Genomic DNA, 11585 nt, shown 5'->3' on the forward strand with positions numbered 1-11585 from the left:
AGGTGGTGGCGGGTACTTCCAGTGACTTTTTGGCAGGCCAACTAAATCTCAAGAGCATTAACCAAACACATATTGTGCTAATCCCAAAGATCCCGAACCCGGAAAGAACTACCCATTTTCGACCTATTAGCCTGTGCAACAACTCCTACAAGATTTTATCAAAGCTGCTAGCTAATCGCTTGAAGCCCCTACTCACAGATCTAATCTCTCTAAACCAAAATGCCTTTGTTCCTGAGAGACTCATACAAGACAACATTATGTTGGCCTATGAATCTTTCCACTACTTGCGGTTGAAGAGAGAGGGTGGCAATCATGAATTGGGGCTTAAGCTAGATATGAATAAAGCTTATGATCGAGTCGAATGGGATTTCCTAGAAGCGGCTTTAATCCGGTTTGGTTTCTCTCAAAGTTGGATCAATCTTGTCATGGCCTGTGTACAACGGTCTCTTTCTCTATTGTTTTGAATAGGAATCCAGGAAAGGCCTTCCTCCCTAGTAGGGGTTTGAGGCAAGGGGACCCATTATCCCCCTATCTCTTCCTCATTGTTAGTGAAGTACTATCACTTAGGCTAACTAAAGCTGTGAGCGAAGGCAGTCTTATTGGGATTAAACTAACCAGGTCTTGTCCTACCCTCTCCCACCTCTTCTTTGCCGATGATGCACTCTTTTTCTCGAAAGCAACCCTTATGAATTACACTCAACTTTCTCGTTTATTCGCTGAGTATTGCTTAGCTTCAGGGCAGCAAATAAACCATGAGAAATCTAGCATTTTCTTCTCTCCAAACACTCCGGATCAGATGAAGAGGTTAATGTGCATGTTACTAAAGATTGTTGTTGTCGAGAACCCTGGCAACTATCTTGGGTTGCCAACTATTTGGGGCAGATCAAAAAAAGAAGCTCATGTTTTTATCAAGGAAAGGATCTCTAGGAGATTGGAGGGATGGAAGCAAAATTCCCTCTCTCTTGCCGGGAAAGAAATTCTGCTCAAATCTGTGGCTTTGGCTATCCCTTCGTACCCAATGTCCTGTTTTAAATTTCCTACAGGAATTTGTGATGAAATAAACTCATCCTTGAGCAATTTTTGGTGGGGTTCTATGGAGTCAGGTCCAAAGATTCATTGGAAGAACTGGAACTACATGGGCAGGCCGAAGGTTGAGGGTGGACTCGGGTTCAGGGACCTTCACAATTTCAATCTTGCTTTACTCTCTAAACAGTGCTGGCGTTTATTGCAGATTCCAGACACATTATGGGCTAAAGTGATGAAGGCTAGATATTTTCCTGACTGTGTTTTTTCAAAGGCGGTGAAAGGGTACCGGGCATCATGGGGTTAGTTTAGCCTAATTGATGCTAGAGATGCCTTCCTAAATGGTTCTTGCTGGCAAGTCATCAATGGCTCTTCTATCAATATCTGGTCGGATCGCTGGATCCCCCTCCAAATTTTGGGCAGGTACAAACTATGGGGGCAGTTCCAAACGATGCTCCTACTTTGGTCAGTGAAATTATCGATTGGGAGACTAGAAACTGGGATTTGGACCAGACTCTTCATTTACTCCAACCGGAAGCTATCAACCACATGTTAGCAATTCCTATTGGCAGTGGGGAAGGACCTGATCGTCTTCTCTGGCCATGGAATAAATCGGGAAGCTATACTGTCAAATCGGGGTATCACTGGATTCATTCACATGAATCAATCTCCTCTTGTCCTAGCACTGGATCCTCCCATGTAGTGGACCCGAAATGCTGGAAACTAATTTGGAAACTCCCTACTCTACGAAAGATTAAGTAGTTTTTCTGGAGGGTTTTGAATGTTGTTATCCCTACTTTCCAGAACCTAGTTAGGAGGAGGCTAACAACTAATCCTACCTGCCCTATATGTGGAGAATTCAAAGAATCTATGGAGCATATCCTTCTGCTATGTCCTTGGGTTGATTCCATCTGGTTTGGTTCCCCCTTAGGACTAAAAATTGACAAACAGAAGATTACTTCCATTGACAATTGGTTACTACGAATTGTTGGGGTATTCACAAAAACCAATGAGAAAAGATGGGTTCTTACCTTAATTTGTTTCTTGAGCTAGGCAATCTGGAAGGCGCAATGTCAGTTTGTTTACCAGCATCGGACTCCCTCTCCTGCCATTGTTCTTAATGCTGGATTGTCCCTTGCTACTGAATTTATGAATGCAACTACTCCCCCTCCGGCTTCAGCTTCTGAGTGCATTACAAGATGGAAACTCCCTCCTCCGGATTGGATGACAATCAATTGCGCTGCGTCTTGGATCAATTCTTCAAATGGGGGTCTGGGCTTTGTGATTCGTGATCATAATTGCTCAGTGGTGGCGGGTGGAGCACAACGATGCTATGAGGGATCGGTTAAGGCAGCTGAAGCTAAGGCAATCCTTTCGGGGATTGAAATGGCTACCGACCAAAACCTGAGGAATGTTTGAGTTGAATCTGATTCGTTAGAGATAATATCAGCCATGAAATCCAATGTAACGAATAGAAACTGGAAAATTACCTCTATTATTAAAGAGATTAGATGGAGGAGTCGCTTCTTCAATCAGATCTCGTGGGAATGGATTCCCTGTGAAGCAAACATGGCAGCCCATACGGCAGCCTCGCTTGGAAAGCTGGCGGTGGGTCTAATCAGATGGGCCAACGGGCCACCACCGTCTATGACTCTTGTACTCCGGAATGATGGACTTCCCTGTCCTCCAGTTCCAATTAGCTAAATGCTGTGTTTTTCCATTTTGAGTCGTTTCCCTCCTTTGTTGTATCAGTCTGGTGTCAGTAGGAGAATTCGACTTTCTATTTCCTCATGTTGATGGGCTGCAGACGTTTGTCTGGCTCTTGTTTGGGCTATTGCCTTTACTTAATGAAAGTCTCACTTTCTTCCAAAAAAAAAAAAAGTCCAAGTGGAGATTTTGGCGGAGTTTTGGTGTTATAAAGAAGAGTAAAACTCACCACTAGGATCAAAACTTTCTTGCACCGGACAAAATGATACTCAACTTTCAAAAGTGATCAAAATGATACCTAAATTTTTAAAAACAAATCAACTTGACACCTAACTTTCAAAAGTGATCAAAATGATACCTAAAGTTTTAAAACAAATCAATTTGATACCTCGGTTTAATTTTTTGTAACTTTTTGTTAAAATTGATCACGTGTAGTGCAGTATTTTGTGGGGTTATAATAATATTTTACACAAAAAACTATTTTTCAATTATTTTTTATTTTACTTTGTTAATTGACTTAATTCTCTTCTTCTTCTTCTTCTTCTTCTTCTTCTATCTCTACCTCTCTCTCTCTTCCCATTTTTCTTTGTTTCTTTAGAAGTTGGGAAACATCCGAACTTTATTTGTTTCTACGATCGATGGTAGAATTGAAATTGAATGGAAGATTTTTTTAATTCTATAGAGGAAGAAGATTGAGTTATAGATGATTGATGGCCCTCTGACCACAAATCACTTCAATTTTTTAGCTTTATTTTGCATTTGATTTAACAAAGAAGTTTAAAAAAATAAATTGAAGTATCAAATTGATTTATTTTTAAAATAAATTCATTTTGATCACTTTTGAAAGTTGAGTATCATTTTGTCCGATGCAAGAAAGTTTTGATCCTAGTGGTGGGTTTTACTCTATAAAGAATGTACATGTTTTGCAGTCTTGGTGTAGAGTTTTGCAACTATGTACTGGAAAGGGCCCAATGCGCAGAACCTAGTTCCACAAGTTAAAGGAAAAAACAGATACTTAAGATGTATATAATTAAGCCCATCACATAAGGATGTGAAGCAAAAGATGATTGACAGGCCTTAAATGAAAAAAGGATTCAAAACATATGGATCAAAACAACCCTTAATGATTCACTAACTATGAATTGTACAATTGGAATTACTCCTATCTTTCAGCAAATGAACAGGAAAATTATTTATTAAGTAAAATGGACCGCGAGACATACCCCGAACAGAAACTAAGCTAAATTGCCAGACCTAGCAGTCAACACAAATCCACCACCACGTCTGGAAAACAGAACCAAACTTCTCAAGAACTACAAAAGATAGCACAGCAACAATTGTCTTTTGCTAACTTCCGCAGCCAGAACCTGCAACGCCACATGGGTGAAGGTAAGAAAATACTTTACTATCATTAGTCAAAAGGTAAGCTCATTGGAAAATCCTTAAAATAAAATCATCAACTCCCAAGTACATAAAACCCCTAGGAACACAGTAACACTAAAGGGGAAAAAGGCATGGACCGCATGTGTTGATATCACTTATATTACATACCGCCAAGCATAATCAACGACCTCATAGGTGGGCCCCGCGGCATGGCTAGCCCCGCCTATGGCATGCATCCGGTAGGCCGACACCCGAGCTACGTTGCCATGGTGGAGGTCAGCCGGTATCTAGTCGGGAGGCCACCCTCCCATGCTCTCCAAGAGGCTTCAAGAGAAGCAATATATGTATTATTGTCCCACATCGAGGATATGTAAATAGAGTGGGACTTCCCTTAGCTATAAAGGGAAGTCCTCCCCTTCTTAGAAGGGATGGATCCATGATCCCTATACTTGTATCATTACAAAGGCTACTTGGCCTCACTACTAGTAGAATCTCTAAGTGGACGTAGCTTTGCCTCAAGGGCAAGGTGAACCACTATACATGCTTGTCTCTCTCTCTCTCTCCCCATCATGATCCACACTTAGTTCCCGTTCCGTATTCTTCAACAGAAACAGCATGGTTACTGAATAGTGAGCCAACAGAAAAATCTTGTTTAAAGATTTTAGTTATGATGAATAAGAACTACTGTGCTTGTCACACCTCACCCGAGAATTTAATAAATAAACTCCAATAACCAATTTAACACATCCATGAAATATACTCAACAGAAACTTAGTCGAATTCCTCATCGCAACTAATTTACTTTTTCATCTCATTTCATTCTAAAATTAGTTTTGTAGTGTCAAATCTATGAATTTTACCTGGAATCACAAAAAAGATTTCCTTAGAAAACAAAAGATCCTGGTTATCAAAACTTTACCTCCCTAAAAAACTCAAAATTTCACGACAGTGAGCATTGGTGGCCCAATTACTTATTGTCTCACATATTGTGTTGCATACCACAACCTTGACAATTACATACCGTATCACTTCAAGTCCTATTTGTAGTCCTATTTATTGTAAAGTATTATTCTCTCATCACGAACGTATGCAAATGCTCTGATCTTGATTATGCATCAGTAAACAAATCTCTACTAATTAAGCATTACCAAAACAACTACCTATAAATAGGACTTGATTAATAAACCTCAAAACTCAACGAATTACTGAGGCATCATATTCAAGTTTGTCCTTGTTCTAACACAACCTACAGCTACTACGATGTCATTTCAACATATGAATCCACACACACAAGCGTGCGCGCACACACACACACGGAGACAACCACACACGCGCGCAAACACAAAAAACAGATTATTTGTTTTTTTTATTTTTTTTCAGAGAGCATACATAGCAGGCCAAACTATTACAATATCTGCACAAATGTATGAAAGCAGCACAATGAATAAATTGGTTAGCCAACTGCATAACATAAAATATTTTGACATCCTTTTCAAAATCCAATTAATCCACGACCCCAAAGTTCCAAGTTAAGCTTGTGCTTTTGTTGGTTTCTAAAGTCTCCATCATCCAAAACCGATTCATATGTAACCATCTTATTAAGCCAAGTAGAATGATATGGCAATTCATGTACAAAAACAGGAAGGCATGATATCAAATAACAATTGCAAAATCACACCATTTATTCCTCTTCGATCTCCAACAATTGAAAACATCACATGCAACAGTGGCAACATTGCAACAACAATTTGCAATTTTTTTTTCCATGTGAGAATTCTTGCAAAAACAAGAACAGTCACTGCTCAAAAATATTTGCAAATCCTACTAAAACAATGATATAAGAGTAACTTGGGAATTAGCCATTGATTAGACTTTTAGTTCTCTAGGATATTCAGGGCTCGAACCTCAGATAAGTCCTTACTCCTTACACTTTCCTTAGATTCAAACCTGAGTTTCATTGTTCGAGTACAACTGATATATCAATCAGTTTTTCAACACTTACACCTCTTTACGGAATCCCATATTGTGCCATCAACCTCAACTTTTTTATTTTAACTTACAGTAAAACGTTACTGTTTCTATTAACTGTGCCAAACCAATCATATCAACCTGTCCATGACATATATCCCAACTAGCAAAACTTCACATAATAGAAATTATTACTAAAGACCTCCAAAAATACTAATATACTGTATTGCTCTGTTCCCTAAATCATGCTTCACCTTAACAATTTCAATCACTGATATTAATAGTTTTTTGGTTCTTATAAAACTGATGGCTATTTAAACACTATATTCTTCAGAAATAATACAAGTTCAAGCGTGTTGAAAGCCGTTCACTAGCCAAGGCTAGTCATGTAGCTAGATCAATCAAAAATGATAACATCAGAAACCAAAAGATAATTGATACTCATATCAGTATACCATCGACATGTATCTCTATACAAGCAAGTCAAACCATTCCAAGTGAATGCCAACTTAAACCAAAGCCACAGAAAAAATTATGTCAACTCCTACCCCAATTTAGACTATTGTTGAACTTGGCCAAAACCCCTCTATGAAACAGAATAAAGAAGAGTGACAAGAAATGCCACAAGCCCAAGCCAGAAAGAGAATCTAAGAACCTGTTGCACAAGCAGAGAAATAAAGCCTAAACACTGGAACGACCTGAAGACAGAGAGAAAAAATTAATAGAAAAGGCAGGTCCATGAACCTCTTCTCTTTTTTTTTTTTCTTTTTTTTTTTGTCTGGAGAAGTTTACAAGGCCTGAATACTATAGGAACACTGAAGTGTATGAGTAGTTAACACCATAAACCTCCAAGGCACTGATGCAAAAAGAATGCACTTCCACTACATCATCCCTCAGTGATTTAAATGCAAACAGACATCAGTCTACACAGAGAGAATTCCATATGCATTACACACAGTTGAGGAGCAGATCCTTGTCTGTGCGATTCTCAGAACCTAACTTTCAAGAAAACTTAAAGGAGACAAGATATGAATCCTGATCACACAGCGATCATCTTCACACAGTTTTGGGACAGGCCAGGGTTCTCTATGATTGAACAAACATGCTTATCTAATTACTATAATACAATGCGACATATTCTTCGAAACAAAACAAAATAGCCAGCTTAAACTATAGCCGAATCGACCTAGCAATTAGAAGAAAATTTAATTTTCACCATTAGCAATAGCTCCTTAACTCCTCTCACTAAAAAAGTACCACTGTAATTACTCATTCAATTTCTACACTCGAATTACTCATTCAATTTCTACACTCGAAGAAGGTAAAATCCACTAGTGAATCAAACTTGTACAACTCTCTACAACACCAATCCTTATCATGTCAACACAGATGAAGGTTTTCATTTCCTGATAATCAAAGAATCGCAAAACCAGCAGACGATACGCACCGTTTTGGGAGGACGGACTACCATGACGCTTTCTTGACGCCGTTGAGCATGCCCTTGGAGGCGAGAGCGCGGAAGACGATACGAGACATACGGAAGGTCTCGTAGACGGCGCGGCCTCGGCCGGAGAAGATGCAGCGGTTCCTGATTCGGGTGAAGGAGCTGTTTCGCGGAAGCTTGGAGAGCTTGTACCGGTTCTCCTCGCGCAACTCGTCGGGGAGGCTCGTCTCTTTGCACAGCGCCTTGTACAGGTTCCGCCGGAGCTCGAATTTCTCGGCCAGCAACCGCCGGTGGTTGTCTCGGATATTGGCGTTTTCTCGGCAAACTGACATTTTTGGGTTTTACTGGATTCCCTCACTCTCACACTTTTGCGGTGTACAATTTTGAGTTTTACGGGCACCAAACCCAGCATTACAATACTCAAAAGTAGGGTGCACCAAACCTAAAAGGCAAAACAGATACTAAGCCCATAGAGGTTAAAACGGAGACAAACACTCGGGCCCAAAACTAAGAACCATATGAAACCACCAAGCCCAACATTTCCAATTACCGCAGCCACTGATCCCATCGCCACCAGTAGATTTGAAGTGATCTCCTCAGCCGATCGCCTCTGGATGGTACACGACAAATGGGCCATTTTGAAATTTTGTATATTTATTTTCTAAAATTTCAAAATGGAACATGATTTTCAAAATCCAACACACTTTCAATACATAACGTCAATAATACTGTTATTCCTATACAATTATTCATTTTTCAAAGAGTAATTTGAGCTCTCTCTCTCATATCCATGAAGACCCACATGAAGAACCTCACTCTTCTTTGTCACAGAACTTGGAAGTTCTCTCATGGAAAAAGTACGAGTTCCAAAAATGTAACCAAAGTATCCCATTCTGCAAACGAGCCCACAAGCCCACTCATGCTCCCTCACTGCCCAAGATGTCGCCATCTTCGACGGTGAGCTCACCGCCAACCTCGTCCCCAAGAGAATCGAAAAGGAAACAACCCCTTGCTTCTCACTCTCTGCTTACCAAGACGGGATCTTACACCTCAGGATTGACGAGGACCCCAAGCTTGATCCACCCCCGAAGCGTTTTGAGGTCCCCAACATCGTTTTGTCAGAATTTGAGAGCAAGAAGCTTGGGTGCAGAGTCTTCCACGAAGACGATCAAACCTGACGTGGCTACGTCATCGATCGTGTTCTTATCCGATGGCTACGAGGCAGTATTGAGGTTTGGAGTTTTGGGTTTTCTGGTCACGCTTCTCTTTTTTGGGTTTGTCTGAGTTTGCAAAGTGGCTGTCGTTTTTGCTGGTTTCAGAGAAGAAAGAAGGAAGAAGGAAGAAAAAGCAGGAGGAGAGAGGGAAAATTTTTCTGTTTGTTTGTTTGTTTTTTTTTTTTTTATCAATCCTTGAAGAGACAAATTTGATGGAAAACACAAACTAATAGAGCATGCAACAACATGTACCAAATTTGGGTAGTGTTTTGAAAGCCATTTACCATTTTGAAATTTCGGAAACTAAATGTACAAAAATTCGAAGAGACACATTTGTTGTGTACTGTTCTTAAAATTTTCTCTATAAATAATAATAAAATAAAGAAAAATTTTTAAGAACAGTAAATGAGGTATAGACTATAGACCACTGATAGTTAAAGTTTTTATACTTTACAAAACTGTAGAACGGTGTCTGGGATTAAAAACCCAACACACTTTTGGTACATGCCGTCAATAACACCGTTAATTTTATGTCATTTTTCATTTTTCAAAATGTAATTTAGTATTTTCACTCTCTCTCTCCCTGTCTTTCTCTCCCTCTCCCCCCGTTTTCCAGAAACTCCATAGCTATCTTCACCAATTCAATCAAGGGTTCTTATACAAAACAAAAACCCAATTCTCAACATCATCATGGTGGTGGGTTTCTAGCTCCCATTGCCTTATTTGCAGTGCGCTAAGACAGTTATCATAATTAAGGTCTCTTTTTTATGATATTTCCATATTAAGATCGTGTCTTTGTTCATATATGCAAGGTATTCAATGTTGGGGATTGTGTGTTGTTTTTTTGGGTGATCTGATTTGATGGGTCTTAATGTACATAGAAATCAAATTTGCGGTTGGCAATATTTCTTGGCCCTGCAAGATTTGAAGTTCAACTGTCATCAGATCTCTCTCTCAGAGACGATGAGTGTGCTTCTGGGCTTGAGAGGAACTTCTGGGTTTTTCAGTTTTTCAGTTATATGAGTAATTTTACTCAATTACTAAGTAGTTGTTATCTATAAGTGATGGTATAAAAATCCTCATCATCTTCTTCTGGAAAAAGCAATGGTGCTGCAAATCCCGCTCCCACTTCATCGATGAGTGATGGCCCCTCACTCCCAGTTTTCGGCCTTCCCCTTCATCCTCTCTGACAAATTCGTCTTCTCCGACCTGCAACACCAACTCAAACTCCGGCGACGGACCGCTCAATACCACCGTCTCCGCTCGTTTTCATTTCCAGTTTTGTTTCTGGATTCTCTTATGTTGGATTTCCACACGATCATGTTCCTTCCATGAAAGAGCTCTTGGAGAACATGAGGTTCTTCAGTTTCTATTCTAATCAGTTTTGTTTTAATTGTTCATCATGGCTTCGGAAATTTCATTTCTTTTTTGCCTGAATTTTGAGTGCATCTAAAAGGTACAGACTGACTCCAATTACGCTAATTCATGTGTATATGAGTATATCTCTCTGTTTGCTTATGTGGGTTTTCAATTTTTTTCATTGCATGTGCAGTTTTGTCTTCAAAGACTTGATCTTTCTGGGATTTGATGGTGGTTGGCGGTTTAACTGGGTTTTGTGCTACTGGTAGCAATGGTGGTGGTCATGCTGGCAACGGTGGTGGCAATAGTGGTGGTAATGGAGGCAACTGTGGAGAAGGTGATGATGAGGTGTTGCATATTGGGTGTAGAGAGAAATTTTTGGGTGTTCATAACAATAGCATCCCAGTTATTTTTTTAGCAAACTACATATACCCCCTTGATAGGATTTCAAAACACAAAAAACTCTACAACATTTGGTTTTGAACATTTAAGGACAAAAGTTTACACTTAAGGACAATATGTTCTCCACTTGCCACATGTCATGAGTTAATTTACTTTTTTACCCTTAACTACTTATTTTGACTTGTAATCCCTATAAAGATTAATCTTACAAATAAGGACAATCTGCTCTCCACTTGCCACATGTCATGAGTTAATTTACTTTTTTACCCTTAACTACTCATTTTGACTTCTAATCATTTTATATTACTTTTTTTTTTCCGAGAATAATCCCTTTATGTTACTTTTTTTTTCCCCCTTAACTACTCATTTTGACTTATAATCCCTTTATATTACCTTTTTTTCTTTTTCTGAGAATAATCCCTTTATGTTACTTTTTTTTTCCCCCTTAACTACTCATTTTGACTTATAATCCCTTTATATTACCTTTTTTTCTTTTTCTGAGAATAATCCCTTTATGTTACTTTTTTTTTTTTAGAATAATCTGTTTATATTACTTTTTTTTTTCTGAGAATAATCTATTTATGTTACTTCTCAAAAGGAAAAAAAAAATATATATATATATATATATTTCTACACATTGCTAAGAGAAAGAATCTCAGACTTCACTCTTCTACTACTCTCATCTCATCGCCTAATCCTACTATTGCACTCGTCCAATCCTGCTACTGCACTCGCTGCACTCATACTCGTTAAGTTCTGCTATTGCACTTGTACTCGTGTCCAGTTCTGCTACTGCACTCATCATTACCTAATCCTGCTACTGCACTCGTCCAATCCTGCTACTGCACTCGCTGCACTCATACTCGTCCAGTTCTGCTACTGCACTCGTCATCGCCTAATCCTGCTACTGCACCCGTCCAATCTGCTACTGCACTCATACTCGTCCAGTTCTGCTACTGCACTTGTACTCGTGTTCTGCTACTGCACTCGTCATCACCTAATCCTGCTACTGGACTCGTCCAATCTCGCTACTGCACTCGCTGCACTCATACTCGTCCAGTTCTGCTACTGCACTTGTCATCGCT

The 11585-nt window shown here is 39.4% G+C and overlaps 1 protein-coding gene across 1 annotated transcript; it reads right to left on the bottom strand.

Annotated features, from left to right (window-relative positions):
* Positions 1-3725: 3725 nt before the first annotated feature.
* Positions 3726-7924, bottom strand: LOC133717719 (small ribosomal subunit protein uS14m-like). Its single transcript, XM_062144436.1, has 2 exons — positions 7529-7924; positions 3726-4097 (listed from the first exon to the last, which is right to left on the bottom strand). The coding sequence occupies exon 1, from the start codon at positions 7855-7857 to the stop codon at positions 7546-7548; it is 312 nt and encodes a 103-aa protein (XP_062000420.1). The 5' UTR covers positions 7858-7924; the 3' UTR covers positions 3726-4097; positions 7529-7545.
* Between the last annotated feature and the right edge of the window lie 3661 nt (positions 7925-11585).

The sequence above is a fragment of the Rosa rugosa genome, chromosome 6 (genome assembly GCF_958449725.1).
Source record: "Rosa rugosa chromosome 6, drRosRugo1.1, whole genome shotgun sequence".
Classification (NCBI taxonomy): Eukaryota; Viridiplantae; Streptophyta; class Magnoliopsida; order Rosales; family Rosaceae; genus Rosa; species Rosa rugosa.